This window comes from Anser anser (assembly GCF_964211835.1).
Source record: "Anser anser genome assembly, chromosome: 12".
Classification (NCBI taxonomy): Eukaryota; Metazoa; Chordata; class Aves; order Anseriformes; family Anatidae; genus Anser; species Anser anser.
This window is the reverse complement of record NC_139733.1, coordinates 10468856-10493987: the sequence shown is the minus strand read 5'-3', so window position 1 is coordinate 10493987 and position 25132 is coordinate 10468856. Positions and strand designations below refer to the sequence as shown.

Here is a 25132-nt window from a genome sequence, read left to right as displayed (position 1 = left end):
AATAAATGGATTTCATGCTGGAAGAAGCTTTTTCTGTTTTCTCCCTATCTTAAGAAAAATCAAACAAAATCAGCCCTGTTGGTATTCTTTATGCTTTCCTGATATTATTATTGTACCTTCTTCACACTAAAATTTAAGTCTAAGTTCAAGCTGGGGAAGAGAGCAGAAAGCAGTACCTCCTCTGGAGTCTCGTCTGAGGACGGGGAGTCCCAGCCCACTGCCAGACAGGGCTGGAAGGAGCGGGCTGGAGGCAGGTGGAAGCTGGGACATCACAAGCTGGGACAAGAAAGTTGGATCTGCCCAGTTACAGCCAGTGCAGAGCTGAGGTCAGCGGGATGGAGGAAGCCTCAGCCGAGAACAAGCCCTGCACCTCCCTGCCCACGGCAGAGCCAGGGTAAGCTGGGGTGAGCTGGGAGGGGTTGAAGAGAAATCTCTGCAGGAAGACGAAATTTTCAGGTAAAGCAGTCTGCTTCTTAATCAGTGAAAACAGACCACTTTCCCAGGCCAGCAACGATCTCAGATGTATTTGCAAGAAGGGAAGAACTGCTATTGAAAAGGCCTCTAGGTATTTGTATTTTAAACTCTTAGAGACAGAATATAAGGACAGTGGATCGTGCAGCTAGAAGCCAACATTTCCTTAATATTTAAGAGGATCTTTGATGTCACGTCACACCCACATAACGGCCTTCACACATGCTAGAAGGGTTACATATAATCATGTGAAACAAAGGGAGAAATTTCACTATTGTGGCCTCTTCCCTGCTGCTGTATACACTTTATTCTGAAAATAGCACGTAGCTGACTGGCAGCACTTGCCAGCACAGCTGAATTAGTCAGAAAAGCTGCCAGGGAGGTGGGAAATCTCCAAGTCCCTTTGCTCGCTCCAGGGCTTGTTCCATTGTGGCACAATTACAAATACACAACTGCAGGATCTGCTGTGCTGCTGCTTCTGCTGCAGCTGCCTGAAAACAACAGTTCAGGGTCTATTTCCTTTACGAATTTTACCCAGCACTCCAATTAACGCTGATAGAAACAGCATGCATACTGAAAGAAGCACAGACTTGTTTTTCTCCCAGGTAAAACATTTTCATTCAGGTGGCCCGTGCTTGAAGATAGAATATGTTCTTCAAGTGTGCAAATCACAGACTCGCTGTAGATGTCTGATTCTTTGAAGTCACTGCTCCTCTTCACTGTAATTCTTCAGTGATAGCAATCATTTTATTACTGCATAATAGATAATTAATCTATTTTATAATAAACAGACTAAATCTTAAATCTCTACCAAAATATTCACAGAAAGGGTAGTTATAGCCCTATTATCTTGCCTGCATTCCTCTCAGTTCCCACAAAGAAAGCAATGTCAGGCCCATCAGTGATCCCCAGCAAGAAATCCAAAGTTCAGGAATCAAGCAATGGAAAAAGATTCAGTGGATGAGAACCACAAGGTTTGATTTAAGTTAGCCCTCTGAAACTTCACACACTCAGTCTCTTTTTAATTTTTTTTTCATAATATTTTCTACATAAATTTTGCATAAAATGTAAAACAGTTTGTGCATTAAGATAAGTTCCCAGTTTTTTTATTTAGCAAAGAGTCTTGGGGAACTGCTTACAAGAGAGGAAGGGAGAGCACACTGAAATCTACCATGACAAGAACATCTGCATGGAAAAAATATTCTGATTAGATTATTAGATAATTCTAAGACATTACGGTTACTGCCTGTGGTATACAAGACACTACTCCAGGTAAAATGCTGGCAGTGTAACATGACCAGCAGAAACCAATCACGTATCTGGAATAAAATCTATTCCGATTCACCTCTAGGATTTTGCTCACAGAGAACTGGACTGGACAGACAGTCCATTATACCTGGGCTCCAGCAGATCTTGAAGTTACAAGCATTCTTCCCGAAGCAAAAGGCATCTACAAAAAAAAAAGAAAAGAAAAAAAAAAGTTTCATGGGGGCAAAATGCATCCAGAGTGACCCAACCATTTTGGAGGCTGCATGTATTCCTTTCTTCTCTTCACATGCCACGCGAATGGAGAAGGGGAAACACCTGAGTCACTGCCTAATCAGACATGAGAGCACACGTGCTTTACTATACCTAAACTAACTAAGCCTCCGCTGCCTGCTTTCAGCTAACAAAAGCAGTATAACAAAAGTTAAAAACCCCGGTTGCCATAACAATTCAAATCAGCTCTTAACCATCAGGGTTAAGAGCTTCCCTTTGAGGAGGTTTAATAACCGAACAAACACACAAGCTGAGGCACTTGTACCTAGCGCCCATCTGTAGCTAAATCACTGAACTTCACCAGCCAGAGCAGCTGATGGGGTACCCAGGTTGAAAGAACCTCGCCCCTCACATCCTCTCCACAGTTGACAGTGCAAGTCTTATTTAATAAAGACTAGAAAATTGTAATGTCAGCTTCACATTTTGCCTTCACTACCAGTGTACTAATTTGTATATACACTAATCTGAATTATTTCATTGGTTCAGACTTAGTTCAATTAGTTTAGTTACCTCATCTTCATCTTTAAGTAACCTAATTTCTTTTTATTCTGTTTTCAACAAAATCTATCAAAAGATCTCAAAACATTATGTTTGCTAGATTTTATGATGGGCTATGAACACCTTGGTATTGGTAACTTCAAATAAGAAATGCCTAAGGCACTTGGCTTTGCCACCTATTTAAAAATTATTTACATCCAAGGAAACTTAGGACTTATAAAAGAGAAACGGTACAGCAATCTGCATCTTTGTAAAACAGTCATGTTTTACATGTTTACATGATATTGTTTCACAAGAAACCATGAAGGAAATGTAAAAGAGACCAGCATAAGAACTGTAAGATGGTTTAAAAAAATGTCTGAAAACCTGACAGAAGGCTGTACTGACTGGGAAAATGCTGTACATGAAGATGATCACTACTGGTGTTCCTCAACTTTGCATTTGGGAGCATTCTTATTTAGTATTTTAATTAATAATGTTGGTACAAAAAGTAGGAGAGCACTCGTGGGAGTTTCTGATGATATAAGGGAGGTACAATCAGCACATGTAAAGGCTAAGTTTTACAAAGGAGTTTTACTCCTGGATGAACTTTTTTAAGAGAATAATCAACATAGATGAAAATTCAACAATACACAGCTACTATTAATAAAAAAATAAAAATACCGTAAACCTTGGCTTACCTTTCCCCTTATAGAGGGAAAAAAACTTGATTCTCTTTATTAGTAGATCTGAGGCTGGTCCCAGGTCACCTCTGTAAAACACGGTCATAAAGACAGAAGTGCAATGCTAGGACTTGCAGAGAAAGGTCAAGAGGAGGTAGAGAAGTATCGATATCCCTGGGTAAGTTGCCTCCTTTAGAACTCTGGTCGTGTGTTTCTGTGATTAATAATTTCCTGCTCCAGTAACGGTTTGAGGAACTACTATAAAGATACGAAGAATAGAAAGCCTATCTTATGCAAGACAAATAGAAAGATTGGCTTGTTTAGCTTACCTAAAAAAAAAAAAAAGCTAGGAAAAGAACGATTATTTTAAGCACTTTAGGGCATCAAAAACTCAGACAAGTGAGCAGGAAAGGAGAAAACAATGATCCAGGCTAAACAACATCCGCATCAAGAATGAGTAGACGAAAACTGGATGTAGTAAGATGTAGTAAGGCTCCAAGAGGAGCCTTAGGAACAACTTACATTTCTGAGACTAAGCCTAATCCATGTACCCAACGGGTTTATATTGATATGATTGCTTATGATGGAAATGGCTTCAGCTCTGAGCCAGGAGGTCCCTCTTCTCTATTTCCTTGGAGGTTTAACAGGGAGTGGATTTCCTCAGGGCTAGCACAGTATCAGAGCATGTTATCAGGCAGGAGACAATGTGCTGCTTCAAATCTGATGACACATAGCAGGAATTTTAATTGTACACTGGGATTTTAGAAGACTACCAAACTCCTTTGAAAACTAAGGCTGCAGTTTTAAAAACAGATTTGAGAGAAGTTTGTCAGAAGTGAAGTATTTCAAAATAACTGACTACTCAGAATCTTACAAATTTTATCACAAGATATTTTTAATACCAGGTAGTTGGTAAGTCCAGTGAGGATTTTCTGGCATTTAGTTTTTTCCTCAGAAAATGGTTAGCAAGGTTGCAATCAAACTTATTGAATCCACTTACAGCTTTATCAAACACAGTATTGGTCATGATGTCTTCCTAATTGAAGACACGGAGCTGATAAACATCAGTTCACCTTGCAGGCATTTGCATTTGAACTAGGAATTAATATTTCATTCGGCAAAACCTCTGTGGTTCTTCAGATAAGAGCTATATAAAATGTGATCTGTCATCTCATTAATATATCTTGAAATGGGGTGTAAAAAGGAGGTTATATGCCACTTGTATTTTCCCTGTGTATTGAGTCATCTTTCTGCATTTCAGTGTCAAGGGACTTACAAGGTTACAACTCCTCAGTAATTTGATTTAAAGTTGACTTTTCACAGTAACTGGAAGAAAAATAAATGATGTACATCTTCTGAAATAAAAAAAAATAATTATGAAAGGAAATTATACTTGTTAAATTCTAGTTGTCACAGAAGTCTACTCAGAGAAGCTGCAGAGAGTAAACAAACCATTTTGCTGTACAACCCTCAGCAAGCTACATTAAAAACAAAAACCCAAAGCTACTCTTGGTATCTGTAGCTTAGGAACTTCTCTGGTGTTTTATACTCACATGCATTCAGACGAGAAAACAATCTCCAGGGGAGATAAAGGAGTCAGTTGATTACCAATGTCATTACAAAGATAAAACCACACTTTTGAGCTTGAAAAATATCATTTCAAGTGGGGATTTCAGAAAAAAAATATAAATGCAGTTTCCTACTAGGCACAGTTTACTTGTTCTAAGTTCAGAGCTTCCTAAGCATTAAAATAATATAATTGCCTTTCTCTGTTTCAATAAAAACAGAGAAACAAATACATACACACACAAAACCAAACTCCATTCAAATATTAAGTTATGGAAACATAATCAATAGGCATTTTTGGCCTGTTTTCCCATCAGAAAAATGCACCATGAAAACCAATTTTGCTTGAAACAATATTCTTATCTGTCTTTTCCTTTTGTTCCACCTGCAACCTGTTGGCTGATTTGAGGAGTCATCTAAATCCTATAGCTTCAGAAAATAGGCAGTTAGAGGGGAACACGCTGGTGTACATATCTTCTTACCAACAGCAGAGCAAGTCTTGACAAACAGATAAGCACCACAATGAAAAGAAAAACCATGTTTTGAACTTGCAGCATATAGATACTGTGGTCACGCAAGCAAGACGTGAATGCATAGGAAAACAACATTTTTATTAGTACCAGTGCGTAGAGAACTGCTTCTCTTATGCATTAGTAAAATTTTTCAGTAAAACATTATATATTTATAAAAATATTTTTATAAAAAGTTTTCAGTAAAATATTATATATATATGTAATTGAAAAACCACAGTGACATACTTCAGGCATTTGTGTGGTATATAATGCAGCCACAATTTAATTCCTGCAGAAATAATTTACTGATTTTATTCTACCAACAGGAGGGATGCTAATAAAAGTCCCCAGCAGACTGGAGCCAGTGAAGGCTGAAGAAGTTTTTCATAAATCACATCCATCTCAGGTCTGACACACCCCCTTACAAATATGCTTTTCAAACCTGAGACATCAAGATTCAGCCTGTATTTGCACCACACAATGTCACACAGGCTGATAACTGAGCTAGTGCTAGAACTGGAAACAATTAGCTGTGTCAGTCAAGGGTCACATGAGTGCTAATTAGCTTTACTGGTGGAAAACTGGTTAGGTATATTACGCAATATAGAATGCAGAAGATATCGACAGCCCTGGGAACAGAAATAGAAACCTTGGATGGATGGCCACACTGTTACTCTATAAAACTTTTTCTCCCTTTTATTCATTCTTTGCAGACCCCTAGATCATAACCTTTTTCCTTGCTACTGGCAAATCTCTAATCGTATGGGCGCTTTCCTGGCAAATGAACAGCAAAGGCTTGAAGTTCATGCAGCCCAGAAGAGACAAAGAGCCTAGATCTACCTCTTCCACGGAAAGAAAGAAAAGGTTTCTTTCCTTCTACCTGCCCCCAAGAATCCCTTGAAGCTAATCTGCCTGTGTATGTATGTTTCTCTGTTAACTCAGGGCAGCAAAACAGGGTCCCAGGGTCTAGTTAAACCAGCTGCAACCGAGAAATGGGAAAAGCTGCTGTTTGTAGTGATCAGGAATCCAGCACGCTTTGGGTACACCTCAGCTACTTACTGGATATTGCCCTATTTCTCCCTGGGCACGCACATGCTTTCAACGTACTGCTTAGTGTGCAGTTTGCTAAAATATATTACAATGGAAATACAACTCTTAGTTAAATTAAGGCCTGCAGTAGTCAAGTAACTTTTCTTCTAGTGAGGCCCTTAAAAGTAATTTTTATACTCTGGAAATCACCAGATGACAACTCAATAACTGCACTCGAGACAGAAACCATGGTCTTTCTCTTCTCTCAGACTGGGTAACTGGGAACTGAAAATTTCCTTCCTCCTAAAAGCGTACCCTCCCTTTATCATTACCATTAATTTTAATAGGGAATTGGGAATATTTAATAGGGAATTAATAGGAATAGGGAGTATTTAATAGGCAAGAGGGTTTATTTTTTATTTTTATTTTTTTGCTGCTGGACTGACTTCCACAGAAAGCTTGAAGTGGCTTTCTGTGAAAGGATATCATATCCTTCACAGTGTGCTCTGAACAGAAGGTTGAGTGTAAATCACATCTATACATTTACTATCAAATATATTTTTTTTTTCTTAAAAGCCATTCTGTGAAAAACAGTATAAACACAAACAAGACAGGTGCTTGTTCCACTCAGCCATTTTTTCTGATGGTTATTTGTATACACCCCTCCCAGTGTTTCCACCAAGGCTACCTCATGGCAAGCTGCACTCTAAAAGAACCGGACTTGGTTCTGGTGCTCTGCCCTGTTAGCAGATCCCAGACTTTCCATTCTCCACACTTCTTAATTGCAATTCATTTTTGAAATCATCCCCCTGGCCTCGGTTGACTGAGAGTGGAGACCTATCAGTTCTAGCTGAGTTAACTCCACATTCATACACCATTTTTCATATTTTTGGTCTTACAGTAAGAGAGACAGAATACAAGACAATAGCTTTTTCTTGCCTTATGTATCACAGAGTTTGGACCTTAAAATGTATTTAAAAGTTTTCTCTCCCTTCTCTGGAATGGAACTCTCTCTGCTTATACAGAGAAGAAACACAGATAAAACAGATGAACAAAGTTCAACCACACTTGAGATTTTCACTCCTACTATGCTATTTAACTGTTAGGTAGCTTATACTGTTTTCCAGGAACTACTTGGGAGGGACTGCATTTCATCAGGAACCTCTGTTTTAGATTTGTGAACCTGTGACACATGAATAAAGGAATTCTGAATACCTCAAAACCTTACTTCTCCTGATATGACTTATAAAGCTCTTTGGGTTTCAAGAGAAAATTACCCCAGAGGGGACCTCTATAGACATAATCCTAATTTCTTACATGAAAGAATAGATGAGCAGATACCAGCATCACCAGCTGATTTCAGAAGGAAATAGAATCATTAACTTAGTGCACAGTGAGCAGAAAAAGGGGGGAAGATTTGTTGCTGGACATGACTGAATTCTAGGTGACAGTGCCGTCTAATCAGGTTTTTAGTCCTCAGGATCCTGCTTCCGAGTCCTTCACAGCAGGCACAGGAAAAATGGCAGTTTTGCAGGATCTGAGTCGATTGTAACCATACAAGAACATCTGCGGGAAATGTCCCCATCTAAGGGTAATGTTCTCATTAAGAAAAGCTTCTGGAAAGGTTCATCAGCTAGTTAAGAATTGTGGCTGTGTCTAGCTCAAGCATATTTTCCAACACTTTTCACAGAATACTGTCACTGCCACAAAGCTACCTTGTTCTGTGCTGAGTCAGCATTTCCAGAACAAGCTTGGGTTTGGCACATAAAGCCATGTAGTAGAGGCCCTGGTCAGAGGAGCTGCTTTTTGAAAGAATGCAGAGGGAATTTATGCAGGCAGGAAAGAGACAACAACACAGGTCAGAAAAATAAAGATGAGAAGGCAGGAAAGAAAAATGCAAGCCACACCTGAATCACAAAATGGAAGGTTAGAAATAGATTTCTAGTCCTGGTCTGCACAACAAACCTCCCCTGAGGCAATCATTTAATTCTTCCAATTTCATTTTTCTCACTGGTGTACAACTTGCCTAATAGGAACTCTATGAACAACTTACTGTTCCTCAAAATACACTAAAGCTACAAAGTACTTATTAATAAAGATGAGACTGCGATATACCGAAGGAGGACAGAAAAGAGCAAGAGAAGAGAAATTTAAAAGAATAATTAGAATAATGTGGAAAAGATTTTCAGATGACTGGAGCTATGGTGCAGCAATAAAAGAAAAGCCAACTAAAATAGATTCAATAAAATGTGACAGCAAAATCCTCCCAGCCAAAACTGCCCACCAGAAATGACCAAGAAGAGGTTTGTAGGTAACCCATGTGCAACCTTTTGGTCTTTATTACTCATAATAAACGGTAACTTTCCTAACCCTAATTTATTTTCAAGAACGGCAGATTAATATGAGGGGAAGACTATCAGAATTCACTATCTGAATTTTCCAGATAATAATCTCTGCTTGTGTTAAATTATCACTGGAAGAGGAGCAGAAAAGGAATCACAATCATTTGCTTTTAACCCTGTTGGCAGGGAGTATATAGAAAGCTAACAGATAGGTGCTAGAATACTGTATCTTCATAACATCTGTTTTTTCTTTGCAAATAAATCCAGTCAAATAAAAAAGTAACCTTATTTATTTCACCCTACAGTGTTATCTGCATATAGAATTATTCAAGATAAGGCGAAAATTATTGGTTGTCTATCTAGCAAGTTAAATCAGATTAAAATACTGTATTTTAAGCAGAACTGTTCCTACACACATTTATTTCAGGGGAATTTAATTCACTTTGAGAGTGAATTAAGCTAAAAGAACAAGACTTGCTGAACTCAGTGACAGTCTCCAGATGAAGCTATGCTTTGTCTTATGATTACTTTTCAAATTTGCCTAGGCCTTAAAAGTCACCTTCCTTTGCCTAACGCTGCGCACACAACGCTCACTTGCTGAGGCCACTTACAGGGCTGTTTATTCAGTTCCTGCCAACCCCTATATAGGTGCGGCATGTATTAAAGTCCTCAGGTTTAAAATGTATACATATATGTGTATACATACATATACACACACAGTTTCCTGTATTTTACCATGAAAAATACAATCTAAAATCCATACTCCTAAATTCAAATTTAAATTAAAGTTAAAAGGAAAACAGCAAATATTTTACATTGTAACTTCCTCTGATGTTGTGAGGTAAGAGATGTTGAAAGGAACAGTACTGCCCATGTTAAAGAAAAAAAACCTGAAATCTATGGAAAACAACAAAAAAGATACACCGCCATTTCCCAAGTCAATGTCTGTTGCCAACAGGGGCATAGTATTCCTCAGCCCAACACAAAGGTCTGCCACGTTATATCTGTGACATCTTGCAGGTGCTGTGATGTTTTATACTCAGCTGGTCACCACTGCATTGCCTGGAAAACAGAACCCCAGTCTGTTCTCAGGCCAGGGAAGAAAAGCTGTTCTGATCAGATCCAACAGCAGAGGCGTGACAGACTTGGATGTTTTCAATGGTGGCATAAGAACTAACTTTCAAATATGACTTTCAGCAGTAATTTTACCCCCAAATCAAGCGAAAAATAACAGCCAAAAAAAAAAAAAAGATAAAACACAATAAACAAAATCATGAAAAAGTAATTTTGAGCTTGAATACAACTGTACTCTAGAAAATATCAATGCATTAAGAATGAATCAAAAGCAAGTGAACGACGTACAACATAGCCATTAGTCTTTACAAAGAGCAAGGAATTGCTACCAGTCACCACCACTGACCGTGGGCCTGGCAGCATCGTGCTCACACCTGTGCCAGTGCCCCTAGTCTCCCTCCACCTCTTACAATCACATGACTTGTCCATTAGCTGGGGAATGTGCACGTGGCTGTCCATATATATATATATATATATCTGCATCCATCTATACCTTTTTATGTGCGCACAAACACTCTCTCTCTCTTGTAATGCCAGCCTGCCGCTCAGAAGGGCTGCGCGTGATGACCGGATTAGCCATGCTCTGTACAACTTTCCACGGATGATCCCTGAAGTGTTTGCTGTTGTCATGGTCCCAAGGTATACATTCATCAGAACTTTAACTTATTTGGTTTATGGTGTATACCTTTGAAATGTATTACATACAGATACTACCCCCTGAACGAAAGACACCTTTTGCAAACAACAGTTTCAAATTAATTCAACCCCCCCATACACCTTTTTTTTCCCCTAATAGCTGCAGAAGTAGGACAAGGTAGCACCGTCAATCTCTTTCTTTTAAGATTTATTTCTGAGAGCATTTTTCTTCCTTCACATAGCCATGAAACTTTGGGACCCTGCAGCAGAGCATAATTTATTCTAAAAATAAGTAGGCTTCACAAAATAAACGAAACCACGTAAGAACACCCATGGTGAGCTCTGAGTACATTACAAAAAGCACAAAGGGACCACGTGGAACACAGCAGCCCTAGAGTATTCTGGGCACATTTTTATCCTTACTAAGCAGATAAAAGATGACTCTCAGTTTTTAAATCTCTAAAGGATGAAAAGAAATTCATCTTGGATTAGGGTGAACACCATGTATGAAGAGACAGACAACAGATTTCTCTATGAAAGTCTTTTTTCTCATGAAATTATTCTGGTTGTTCTGTGGGTTCTTGTTAACTTTCCTGATTCACAACTGCTTTAAACACTTGCATTATTAACCTGTGGGATCAGTAAGAAGGAATTTACAACTTCCCCTTCGGCAAGGAAAAAAAAAGGACCTACTAACATACACATAGAGGCTTTATGGGTTTTATATTTATTTATTTATTTACTCGGGTTAGGGGAGCATCCTCCTATGGGTAAAGCATGAAGAATTACCGGATCAATCTTTAAGTACCATACAAGATAATGCAGACACTATACCAGATAATAAAGTGAACATAGAACTGCTAATCTAAAAGCTAATCATATAACTTACTTTTAAAATGGAACTGGACTGCAAACTCCATGTATATCTTTGCCTGTGAATAAGAGGAAAATGTTATTTAGAATATATGTGCATTCCCTGAAGTGCAAGATGGAAGTGCCCAAACCTACTGTTCCTGCAGCTGTGACCTCACTACAAGGTGACATGGTTTAAATGCCAATGTAAAGAGCTCATGATGCAGGCCCTGCCTCATTGATGTCATGACCACAGGTTGAATGTGGAGTTCAGACTGTCATCTGACATCGAGAATGATTGTTTAAGGGTATTGAAAAATCTCATTTAGGGCTGATGCAGACAGAAGGAAGCTATACAGTGGCTCTGTTTTATAGCTAAGCAAAGGACTTCCCTCAGAAGCTGCCAAGTCTGCTCCTTTTACAAGTACTAAATTCATATGGATTAAATTATTTTTATTTTCAATACAGGAAAGATGTTCCTGGACTTTCATGTTACAAGGAACTGATTAAACCCTTTGGATGGCAGCATATGTGATAGCACAGCACGCAAAGGCCAATTTAAAAACAGCCAAAGAACTCCAAGAAAAAAAACTCCATTGAAAAGATCCCTAATCCCAGAACGTTTATCAGTGTAGTTTTAATTTCACAACTAGACATGGCAGAGAATAAGTAAGCATCTACATATCATCATTTTCATCTATCGTGAAAAGATTTCAGAGCCCGGAAGTAGGATTCTTTTTATTTTTTTCCTTTTCAAGAGTAGTATGTATGGTTACTAGGTAATGAAGAGTACAAAATTCAACTACTTATAGAGGAGCTGCTGTACAAAGAATTTGAGAACAGTGATGACCTTGGAAAAACCACGTTGGCTAGTTTTAACTGCTAAGGGATGACTGCCTTTTGCTCACCTCCATGCAGAAATCTCACTGAACTTCAAGGGAAAGCAAACTTGCAAATATCCCATGTGTGATCCCACTGCACTTCTTCCCTTTTTTGCATCTTGGTTTAAATCCATAGGGACAGAGGACAGATTGAAGACAAGTCTGCCTTGCTAAGATTGCATACAGAATAATTTCTTCAGCTACCAGTCCAGACCAGTGTTTGCTAGTGTCTTCTCTAACGTAAAACAAAAAGGACTAAAAAGGTTAAAAAAATATTCCTGGAAAGGAAAAAAAAAAAAATGCTGAGCATTGCTACAGTTCTGGTAGATTGCTTCCTCTGTAGCTAGAAAAGTTCTGTTAGAGAGAGTCCAGAGGAGGTCATGCGGAGGACCAGAGGGCTGAAGCCCTATGAAGACAGGCTGAGGGAGCTGGGGCTGTTCAGCCTGGAGAAGAGAAGGCTACAGGGAGACCTCACAGCGGCCTTCCAGTGCCTGAAGGGGGCTGCAGGAAAGCTGGGCAGGCACTCTTTGGCAGGGGTGTGGTGATAGGACAAGGGGTAATGGCTTCCAACCAAAAGAAGGTGGATTTAAATTAGACATCAGGAAGAAATTCCTTACTGTGAGGGCGGTGAGGCCCAGGCCCAGGCTGCCCAGAGGAGCTGTGGCTGCCCCATCCCTGGCAGTGCCCAAGGCCAGGCTGGATGGGGCTGGGGGCAGCCTGGGCTGGTGGGAGGTGTCCCTGCCCGTGGCAGGGGTTGGGGCTGGGTGGGCTTTGGGGTCCCTTCCAACCCAAACCATTCTGTGATTCTGTATTACCGTTCTTTCCTACATGTCAGATACCTAGGACACAGTGTTTGATTTCTCAAAGCAAAAGGCTAGCTTCTGATTAGCAGAAAATTCTGATGAACAATTAAGTCAAATGTTTCACAAATAAAAATATATATATTTTTCTCATATGCAAGGAGGGGGACACCTAGAGGACCATCTTATGCCCCTGTGACTATCTTTGAAGCAACGGTTAATCACACTATTAAATTTCAGTTACTGAACATTCATTTGTGTCAAAATACGTTTTTGTTTGTTTGTTTGTTTTTGTAATTTACTGTCAGCTTAAAGTTTATGGTGAAGGCCTAACTTCAAATAAAATCAAATGAAAGGGAGAAGTGATCTGAATCAGTGCTCTGAATTCACCTACCTGTACCCCCCTGTCCCAAGAGCACCCAACCCACACACCTCTTTTTGCTCTAACACTCTGAGTAGGCTCAGATAATATTTCAGACTGTTATTATTAAAGAACCTTATTCCTTCGGCTGTATTGTTATCACACCATTACAGTTAGCATTTCCCAGTCAGCGTGGTCAGGAGGAGGACAAGAAAAGAAGCAGGCTTTCACATTAGCCTTGGTATCCCAACCACAGCTAATCGGCTCAGGTATATTATCATCTTAGATGATCCCATTTGCAAAGCTCTAGTATCATGGTCTTTGGATCCCTCAAGTTTCCTTCCTTTTGTTTCTTTCTATTCATTAAAAATTACTCATCCAAAATTTTACTTTCATTAATTTAAGAAAGCCAGCCCTTCTTATCTTCTCTGCAAAACTTTGTTATTTGCTCACCCCTTCAGTCTTTTAGCCTAAAGGGAACAACAAAATGGCGTGGTGAGGAAAATACTTCAGTCCTGCCCTGACAAGAGAGCAAGTGCAGACAGACTTGAAAAGCCTTAGTGCAGCAACAGGCTCCTTCACAGCTCTGTGTAGGAACTGCAAAGTAAACAGGGAATTAAAGAGCATTTTCCTCTTATCTCAAAACAGTAAGTGATACCAGCTGCTCCTCTTTGCAAAAGCAGTGAATGAATTTCCATTTCTGATGGTCTTCAGGGTTGTCAGCCACACTCTTGCTCCTTGGAGAAGTAGGTGACACTATTTTGTTGCACAGAGAGATGAGAGGTTTGACCTTAGTCTGTTTGGATATAAACCTTAACTGCTCAGTTTGACATTGGTTTATATAAACCATATTTTTTGTCTCCCGTACTGACCTAAATCCTGCAAGGTTTGGTTTACAAACATGCCAGGGGGAAACTGGTTTTGCCCTTGCCCTACATTTCCCTTTCTCTTCCTAGTTTAACATCTCTAATATATTTCCTTTTTTACCCTTATTATAAAAACCACTTTTTCAAGTAAAATATTTTAATCGTTTGCTGGAATTTATAAGCTTGGTGTGTGTGTGTGTCATATAACACTGTTTAAAAGGTCATCATTGAATTAATTTAATTCTACTAAATAATTTGTTTTTCAAAAACATCTAAAATGTTACTGCTTTGATTAATGTTTATAAGACTATTTTTTAAATAAAAATTCAGGCTGACAAAGAAAACTTTCATTGCTGCAGTTCACCATTTATAAAATAAAGAAAAAGTCACTCACCTCTTCTGACATTCATTTTCATTCCACTGGCTTTTGTTCCCATCAGACTATTCCCTCTGCACACCTGCTCTCTATCTCCATTTGCCTGATTAATTATCCTCAATTCTTCTCTCCAGGCTTTGACAACCTCCTCTTCCTTCTCCAGCTTCATACTATTTTTTGTGCGTGTGGTTTGTGTGCCTTAAATCTCCACCCTAGATATACTGTCTCCTCTCAAAATGAAACATAACACAGAAACCACCAATGAACAGCCTTACATAAAGTAACAATAAATAGCAGAACATCTTGGCTATATACCAATTTTGGAGAATTTATAAATTAAGCAGTTGTGAGACTAGGAGCTGGCTGCTGGGTTTAGGTTTCCATGTGATGTGTAGTCCCATGGACAAACAGCCATCATAATCAAAGAGATCTTTAAGACTGTATTATACATACTATCTCCTTTTAGATAATGCAGTTAGAAACAATCATTGTTTCAAAATCTAATACAAAGGCGAAGCAGTATTTTCTGTATCTGGAAGGTACACATAGGTGCTTCTCACTTTATTTCTTTTTTACATATCAGAGCTGCCTGGTGGTGTATGCTATAATTAATTCTTACCAGAATTTCCATAATTACTATTCTTCTCTTGCCCTGCTTTCAGTTTGTTCAATCTTGCTGAAAAATCCTGCTGTTAAACAAAAATATACCTGTGCTTCATCATTCACGTAGCATTTATTATGGAAAGTTTTATTAGTCAATTTTTATTAGTAAACAGTTCCAAAGCAGATGCATAATCTTCACAAAGATGGGTCTGAGTGTTTCTTGGGAAGTGTAAGAGATGGTGCACCACTGAAAGTGCATCTGTGATACCTAGTTTTGTTTTCAGTTTCCTTCTCTGCCCAAAAGTCATGTAACCTTTCAAAGTCTTTCAGTTCTATACTCTAAAAGGTCAACAAACTCTTGAGCATTTTTGAAATCAGAGCAGTCTCACTATTCTATCTTCAGTTTTACGTAGGACTGACATGGGTTTGAGCGTGAGTCTGGAATCAGTATTTTAGAAACTGCACAGAGAGTATGTTTGGCAGCGCACAGAGCCAGAACTGTAACAGGTGTTACTCACCTGTGTGAGACACACCATTGGTCCTCTTTGTCAAAGAGGGGTAGAAGGGAAGGTAGGAAAATACTTATCAGTAACTTTACACAGAGTCATTCATAAGCAGTAGCATAGTCTTATGATGTTCTCACCAGCAATCATTTTCTTTCGCACACATCTAAGCCAACCTGCACTTACAAGATGCCAATTTGATTCTTTTGCCCAGCTGGTTTTGGCTATCTTTATAACTGATCCATCATTTACATGTAATAGAGAGAATCAAGTCATATACAGAGGTGTGGGGAGATGTGGGTGTCCTGACAAAGATCTGGCCTCACACGTCCCACCTCCAGGTTGTTTGTTTTTTTTTTTTTTCTTTTCCCCGAGGCATGTTATTACTGTCTATGAGTCATTTCATTAATCTGGAGAGAAGGCTAGAAAACAAGTGAATAAACACCCTGCTTCACAACCTTCTGTCTGCACTGTTTACTTCTTTGCTAATGAATGAACAGCTAAAAAACAGAATTATCCTAACTGGGGACATTCAAAGGGACATTATCTCCTCTTTGTCAGTAGCTGCTGCCTGGGTCTGCCAGTAATTACACTACATAGTCAGAAGGTAATCTCAGAATGTTCACTTCCAATAACAGTGTAAAGATGACAAAGTCCAGGAAAGCAGTGGGAAGGAAAATATAGGCTCTTAGTCAAAAAAGAGAGCACAGGAGTCTTTTACATGACTACAGCTTTTCTACAAAAAATGATTTAAAAAAGCAATGTGAGAAACACCAGACACCTCTGATGCCAGACACAGGACCCTGTCTCCAACAGTGCAAGGTCAGAACTCTTCCATGCACCGTGCTAGAACTCAGCACAGGCTCCGAGTTTTGCAGTTCACTTTGCGCATGGATAGGGCTCTTCATTTATCACAAATAAGGCAGGCAAGCGTCCGAAACGTCCTACTCCCCCTTTATAAATTTTACAGCTGTCAGAGTGATCCTATCTCTGGTGACACGAATAAAGATAGAAGATGAAGGACTAAATGAGAAACAAATTACTGTAGCCTCAGTTTTGCCCTCCAGTGCAGGAAATACAGGAATTCAAGGTCTAACTTCTGCCATCATGGAAGCCTGGGCTTATCCTCCCTTGCAGCCCTAGAGTTGCTAAGTCTGGCACTGCTGCAGGAGCAGACATAGATGAACGGATGCTCAGTGCTGCCCTTACTTTGTCCCACCTCCTTTTGGATTCACATTTCTTGCCTCCCATGAATGCATATAAGGAGTTACACCTTAGGACTATTATTTGAAACACCGTAAGATATTTAATAAATCCCTGTCAACTTTCAAGGATAGAAATATTGCACAGTTTCTTCATAAACAGTATTTAGTGCCTACAGAAAGCATTCTAAATAACATTCAGGTTACTATGAACAATTTAAAAAAAAAAGCATGACAGCAAGTCTGCTTGTGCACTTTACATACATTTTCCCCTTTGTCGTTACATACACTCAGATTTTGGAATTTAGTCTAGCATTTATACTTCTGCATTTCAGCGCATAGTTGAACACGCTCCTCTCTGATCTCTTTTCAAAGAGAATCTATTAATTTCTATATCAAGGAGGGCTGATGTTCATCTCTTGAGCTGAACATACAGTCCAGCAGAAAAATAAATTAATCATTTGGCCATTATTTGATGACTTCTTTTCCGCTTCCATCATACAACAGGACAGCAGCTTGTATGTATCTCTATCACGTGAGATATTTTTGCAATGACTGTTCAGATATGAGATTTTCTCTGCCAACTGTCACACAAATGGAGGTGACTGCCTAAAATATGGCCAAACACTTGTTAGAGAGACTGACGTGTACATCCCTGTGTCTCTCTAGATGAGACCATGTTATCCATGCTGTCTGGGACGGACAGAAAGACTGGACATCATTGGTCTCTGGCATTGCCACAACATACTGGCTTGTGTTGCCTTGGCTCCTTGATCCTTACAAAGATGGGCAGACAGCTCCCGGGGCTGGTCCAAGCCCTCAAAGCAAACATGCTGGCATCTCTGTGGCTGGCAGTATTGCAGATCAAGAGTTAATATTTCACAGGGCTCTTCAATAACTTGTGACACACAAATCACCACAACGCTAGGGTTCAGCAAATAAAATAGGTTTAGAGAGTTAGGGAAGGGCTATCTCAATAGAACTCAGTTTTAGTCTTATAAACCTAATTGAATCAAGAACCACAGGAACAAACACAAGCTTGCTCCAGAATCCCAGTTGAAACTGGTCAGCCAAGTGCTAAGCACCCCTCCACCACAGTCTGTTTTCCCCCTCATTTGCCACACAGTGCAGAGGACGTGTTGGGAGGGCTGTCAGTAACCCTGGCTGGAGGAGCATGTTCACACATCCAGACGCTGCGAGTGCAAGAGGTCCAGCCCTCAGGGCAGACATACCGCTGGCTCCTACTCCCCATTAATACTACAGGACAGGTTCTCATTGTGTGCTAATACCTTCTTTCCTACAACACGTGTACTAGGACTGGTTCACTCTCAGGGAGAGGATGATGGGACATGCTTTGCCAGGCAGCTTCTCACAAAACTGAAATTTCCTACAGCACTGAAGTACAGGTACTGAGCCACACATACAGACAGACAACTAATTCTCTGTCCTTTTAGATGACCTTCCATGCCTCATTTACATGTGTAGAATATCACAGGCAGTTCCAGCCAGAGCTCTCCCCGCTGCTCCTCTCCTCATCTTTGGATGAAGCAATGTCCAGTGGCAGATGGGAAAGGGATGACGGGGACATGAAACTGGGCTGCATTTACTGGCAGTGAGAACCTTACTTCAACAATGCTGCAGGATGGAAAAAAGAAGTGAACCTGACAATGAAAGTTCAGACTGAATTTTTAGGGGCTTTGCACCAGAGTATCTCTCTACATATGTAAATATATATATTTGATTTGTACTTCTACATTGAAATCATTTGGGGCACAATACTTGAAATACTTTCATGTGCATTTAACTTTAGGACATACAACTTCAAAGATGTAAGCATACAAAATCAACCTTGACATGGAATTCTGTGACATACAAACAGAAGACTAGTATGTCTTAAAAAAAAAATCACTTTGGCAGAACAGTATTTGTGATTAATAGAAATTTGAATTAAATTTCTTCTTTCATGTATGCAGTAGTTAATTCTAATAAAGCAAGCTCAAGGTCTTCAGTTGCCTGGACAGGACTAATTAGATTTGTCCACATTATTACTTCAACATATTCAATCATACATAACCACAAATATCAACTTTCTTTTTAAGCTTTCAGTGCAAATAATTTTCTCAAATTGCGAACAAAATCTACCCCAAAGGGAAACAAACAGTTTCAGGAATCCTACAAAGAAAACTTTCAGGCTTAAAAAAAATGCTTTAAAATTAAATTGCATAGTACAAAAACAAACAAATGAACAAAACAAAAACCAACCAACCGAACAAAAAACCCACCCCCACCATCTAAGTTTCATATAGAAATGAAACGACTCTCTCTATTAGACTGAAGTTATGTGAAGAAGGTTTGAGCAGGTGTGTGTGTGACTAGACATACTATGAAAGCAAGCAATATTAACAAACTAAAGTCATCTCTTAATATTACTGAGATCCTGTTAGCCAGGCATATAATTGACATAACTTGAGATGAAATGGCCTCAAGTGATGCCTTATGACATGGAGTCATGTACTGTTGGAGTTAATGATTGCTAACCAGAAAGCTGTTCCAGGATCCTTGAGGAACAGCTTAGAAACTGACTCTGTGCAAGAATGACAAATTAATTGAGAAAACATTTGATAGCTCTACCTAGTGCCAGCTAAGGTTAGAGCTAGATGCAGAGAATCTATTACAAAACAAGGAGGCAGCCGTAGCTGAGTCACTTTAAATCAGGAAATTCAATTCCTTCCTACTCCTCAGATTTTAAATATCCTATAGCAAAAAGCTCTATAGGATTTTTTTTAAATGTATAGAGAAGAAACCAAAATACCGCAGTCAAGTCTCTCTAAAGGAAGTACCCATGACTTCCAAAATGCATAAAATATATCCAACAAAATTAAGAAGAATAAAATCAAGGGATTTAAAATGAAGATAACTCATTTTACTCTTTGTTAACATTTTACTCTTTGTGGCTAAATGAAGTATTCCACACAAAGACTTAAAAGTCAGGAGGAGGAAATAAGTATTTCTGCTTAAAGTGGCTACTTCTCAGTGAGATAATGTATAACCAACACCAAGAGATTTAAGAATAATGGTTCTGTGACCCAGGACACTAGAATGGTGCTTTACAGAGCTGACTGAAAAAGTTTAAATCCCATGGGAAATGGGATTTGAAATTAACAGAATTTCCTATGAAATTAAAATGTTTACTCTGAATAAAGCTGAGGTTAAAACATCCTGTACAGGAGCTGAAAAGGCTGCTGGCACTACTTGCACTCTGACATTCACTACAGCACTGTGGGTGTGAGAAACAATGATGGAAGGAGCACATCAACCTCTGCAGGAATTCTCAGCAAGGGGAATGTGGCAGAGCTGCATGCCACACCATGATGGAAGGGAATTCTACGACCCTGAAGGAAGACCAGCATCCTTTTGGGTTACCTCTAAAGTAGGCACCCATAAATGTTGTAGAGTGTACCCACAGCCCACTCGCAAACTGGAAGAAAAAGTACTCAGTTTGAGTTGGGGTCATTTCTTTGGTGAAGTCTTCTATTATCTTCCAACAGAGGGATGCTTTTCCCACTACTATCCAGTTCTTGGGACTTTGCTCCTTGCCATTTTACATACAATGTAGATTCTTATTTCCTGCTAGGTAATGGGATTCCTTCAAAATCTTCCAATACTTTACAGTACTACAAAAAGTTCACAAGTAAGAGAAGAGGTGGTAGAACTGTACTTGAGCCAAAAAGGAAAAAAACCACTGCATCATGCAACCTGTTAGCCTTCAGACAACTATTTAGAATTTTTACTCAAGACAAAAGCCAAACACACAGTGATAGAGTGAAAGACAGAAATACACAAATCTCTGAAAGCAAAAAAAGAAAGCTTACCTCACACTGACATGCTTTCTGCAAGCAGAAAAGGCACTCACTCAGGCAACTTTGGGAGAGCAGAACTTAATCTGCAAAGCATGTTCCTTCAGTTATTAGTTGCTCTTAAAGGAGAGCCATTTATTTGGTATACTAACAGCATTTGCCCAAAAGTCTCACTCATAAACATCAAACCAAGCCTTGCTTTGAACTACCTCAATAAATAAACAAATAAATAAATAAACTGTATTGTATATTGATATTTTTCTGAAATTTCTAACTGTTTCTGAATTCAGGAATTGCTCTGGGTTGGAGCAACAGCTACTATCCTAACTAGAATTTCCTTGATCATTACTTAAGCAGTAGCATTTTTATTTTAAAAACCTCAGTCCTCCTCCCCCACCAGTATTTCTCTTCTAACACATTCCATTCTAATTTTAGTCTTTTGAGAAGTTTCTTTTCCAGATCAACCCACTCTTTTTCACATTTAAATAATTTTCAGTTTTTCAAAAGAGCTCAGCTTTAGCAGGTGTTTCAGTAGCTAAGCAATAAGAAATGTCTCTTGAGAATATCTTCCATGTTTCCCAAATAGATTAGCCTGGAAATTTCAGGAGAACAATATTGGGCAAAATATCCATTCCATTTAACTCCAAAACCAGATTAAAATTCCTAATGAACTCCTGATGAAAAAAGCAAAAAGACATCCCCCAAAAGAAGCACTCATGCTCCCTGTTAACAAATAAAGGTGTGATATGAAACAGTTCTAACACTAGCAATACCAGTAATTAACTTGAATGCAATATAATTCAAAAGAAACAAGTTTTGAAGTTTAAAATGGAAGAAAATTATAAAATTTCTTTTTGATTTATTCAGCTTCAGTGCAGTCCCAGGATCAATAATGCTAAAGGGTTTGCAACCATAGACCAAATAAGTACATTCCAGTGGCTAAAGGCAAAAAAAATACAGCACTATACTAGTAATTTTGGGCCTGTAGACTCACACAGCTAAAACATGCTTATTATCAGATCTTGAAGTTGAACTGAAGCAAGATCAAGATACCTGTATACTACCTTCAAGAGCAACCCCTCCTCAGACTAAAGACAGTCTGGCCCTCTGTATCACTTCCAGCTATTTGAAAGATGCATTTTTACACTTTTGATTCTTGGAAGCTAAAAATGCTGCAGCGCATTTCAGCAATTGCTTCTCTGCAGTCTCAAGCAGTACAGAGAAACCCACTGACAATGATGCCTCTGTGCCTTTACGCAGTAAGAGCAGACCTATGAGATCTTAGCACCTGAATTTTGAAAGAAAGTTAATGCTAGGCATCACTTACAGATTTATCAATATAGGTGTTCATCTGCAGTCACGGGGTTATTTTTGCTGAGCTTCCACGTTTCCCTAGAGTACAGAAACATCCTCCTCCTCCAGTGGTAAACCAGGTTCTAATAAAAAGTTGAATCTATCCTGTTATGTCAGTATAGAAGTAGCACCTGCAGTAAAAAAATCAGTTGGAGTATTATACATCAGTAGACATTTTCTATCTTATTCTTCAACATAACTTATCATTCCCATTACTACTCCCTTTACCTTAAATTCATCTAACCACCCAGACCAAAATAATTCCTATTTTAAAGCTGTACTTAATACTCAAAAAGACTTTCTTTAACCAGTGCAAAGAATTCAGGGAAATGTTTCTTCAGCAAATGTTATTATCTAGGATTGCTTTAGTCCCAATTTTCAAGATGTGAGATGTGTTTAAGTATGTACCTAAAGTAAACTTGTCAGCTTGCAAGATTTTTTATAAAATACTGTTTTCTTTGAGGTTTAGAGTATGTATTATCTATCTTCCAAGTCTGCTTCTGACTAGGCTCTCTAGCAGAGAATAAACTATGTTCATTCCCAACTATGCCAACTCTGCTACTAGGAGCAGCCAGGTGAAGAGGGGAAATACTAGAACCTACAAAAAAAAAAAAAAAGAGAATCCTGACATTTTCACACACGCACACAGAAGCTCACCTCAAAACATGTACTTCTGGCAGAAACGACTTCCCCCACATATACATTAATTCCCTGTCCACCTGCACTTTCTTTTTCCCTGTGGTTTGTTAGTGAGCATGAAAGGGTGCTGGTGAATGAGCTGGGGTGTGGGGGTCTGTCCCCAAGGACACGTTTTCCTCCATTAAGTACAGAAAACGTCCCATGGCTGGGTTCAACCTCTGGCTGAGCACGCAAATACATCAAAGCAGCCAGACATCACTTAACAGCCCTTAAACACAGGTTTAAAGTTTTACGTGTACTTATGATTACATTTAAATATTTAAAAGCCTCGGTTCTCTCCTCCTCACTAAATCTTCCTTTTTCTCAAAAGCTCTTTTGTCTAAACATGGACCAAACAAAGTCTGAATTGAAAAGAGGACAGGAAATTAGATCAAACTGGGTACGTAGCATTCTCATTATCCCTCCCGTCAGACAAGTCAGAAGCGGTTACATAATTGGGCCTCTAGACTCTAGGCAATGAAGTGTTAAGAGAGAAAAGCAATCCCAGGACAACATGCTGGGCTTGGGCAAATAGAAAACATAAAAGTAGGCCAAGAGCTTACCCTTAATGTTAGCTTTTAATTGTACCATGTCAAAAAAGGTTCATCATATGGCACATGTGGCCAAAAAGGTTAGAAAGCGTGTAGTAAAAGAAACGGAAGAGGGAATAATTTTATCCGTGCTCTCGCATGCACTTGTGCACACATCAGAGAAAGCATGCTTGTGAGCGAGCGAGAAGACGTGTGTGTGAGAGGAGTACAGTGCGCGGAAGTACAGGAGGCAGCGGCCCGTAAGCAATTACTATGAAAAGGATTGGGGGTGGGGAATCTGTGCACGTCCCTTTTTCAGCTTCTGCTGTAAAAAAATAAATAGACCTTTTAATCCGCGTTTTCCTTGAAGCCCGCTCTATTGACCATTCATTTCTCTCCCTTCCCAGCTCTTTACCTCCTCTATATGGCTGATGAATATGCAAATGAATAATCAGTTTTATAATAGCCTATCCTTTCTAAAAACAGGCCATAAATTCGGACCCCAAGCAGGACGCTCTAAAGAGACTATTATACTACATGGCTGGGGGAAGAGACAAGCCCCAAATACCACCACGAGCACACCAGAGCTCTTTATAACGTGTGTGAATGCAGACAGAAGAAGGGCTCCTCAGAGCAGAGCCGCAGCCAGAAAGGGGAATCTCCTCACGGGATCACGGCACGCCTGCCAGGAGCTCTCCGGTGCCCCAGAGCCCGGCATCCCGCCGCCGTTCTCGGGGGGCTCCGGGGGAGGCCCGGGGCCGTGCCGCGGGGTAGGCCGGGGGCAGGCCGCGGGTAGGCCGGGGGCAGGCCGGGGGCAGCAGGTGGCGCCGCGGAGCCGGGCCCGCTCCTCAGCGTGCCTGGGTCGCGCTCGTGTGTTGTCGGCCAGAGCGGGTCCCTGGCACGTTGTCGCCGAGTTCTGTCGACTAGGACATGGTTAAAGCACGGCGGGAGCTTTACAGAAGGCAGCTGTGCCACCAGCGGGTTTTGCTGTGGGACAGCAGTGAGGGCTCCACATGTCGCACGTCAGCTGCCTCCCGGCTCCCAAGAAGTTTCTTCTGCAAAGCGAGCCCAAATGCAGTACAATACTTGCACACACTTTCATGGTCAGCATTTTGAGGCCCTCCTCAGGTTCCCCTGGGCTTTACAGTACTCCTGGATGTTGTCACTGCAGGGCAGAATGCAAGAACTATTAGTCCCAATTTAATGAGACGGTAGAGTCCTGCTGTACAGGGAGTGACAGCTGAAGGTGCTGTGCCCAAGCCCATCAGTCCCTCACTCCAGCTTCTGTGTGATAAAGTTTGGAATCCCACAGGAACTAATCAGGCCCTAATGTGCTTTACAGTCCCCCATGGAAAACTGTTCAGGAACAGACATATGTCTTCAAGCTGTAGATAAGCAAGAAGGCACCGGCAGGAAGCAGAGAGCTCAAGCTTTGGGCAAAATGGGAAAGAAAACTTGGGTTACAACAATTTCAATACCACTCTGCCAAGGCAGCCAGAACCCAACTGCATTTTACACAGATTGCCCTACTAACCATGACAGAAGGCACCAGTATCACCCTGATGGGGCACAGAGATGGTGAGGCAGACATGCAGACGAGGCAGACGTTGCACCCTCTAAAATTTGGATAAAGGGTCAGAGATTTGGATCTGACTCTAAACTCTGCTGTTGAATTCTGGGCACATCACAGCTCTCTGTTGCATTATCATTCACAGGAGTTGAATAATATTTGCCTAACTCTTAGGAGTAATATGATAAAAAAAATCAATACATACAGGACATGCTATAATCATGAAGATACCTAGATAAACATCAAATAATTTTAAAATACATCTTTGCAGGGATTAAAATTTAGAAAAACCCTTGGAATAATTAAAAAACATGCTTAAAGTTAGGTAGCCTCTGAAAGTAGACATCATTGAACATTTTCCTTCTCCCCTT

General features: G+C 39.8%; 1 protein-coding gene across 1 annotated transcript in view; it reads right to left on the bottom strand.

Annotated features, from left to right (window-relative positions):
* Positions 1-25092, bottom strand: part of LOC310880248 (uncharacterized protein) — a 31972-nt gene extending 6880 nt beyond the window's left edge. Inside the window, exons 1-4 of the mRNA XM_083795785.1 lie at positions 21958-25092; positions 14484-17697; positions 11219-11261; positions 1817-1921 (exon numbers count right to left, since the gene is read on the bottom strand). Coding sequence (XP_083651911.1) covers positions 1817-1921; positions 11219-11261; positions 14484-14495 — 160 coding nt within the window. The 5' untranslated portion in view covers positions 14496-17697; positions 21958-25092. The remainder of the gene's footprint in view (positions 1-1816; positions 1922-11218; positions 11262-14483; positions 17698-21957) is intronic.
* Positions 25093-25132: the final 40 nt, after the last annotated feature.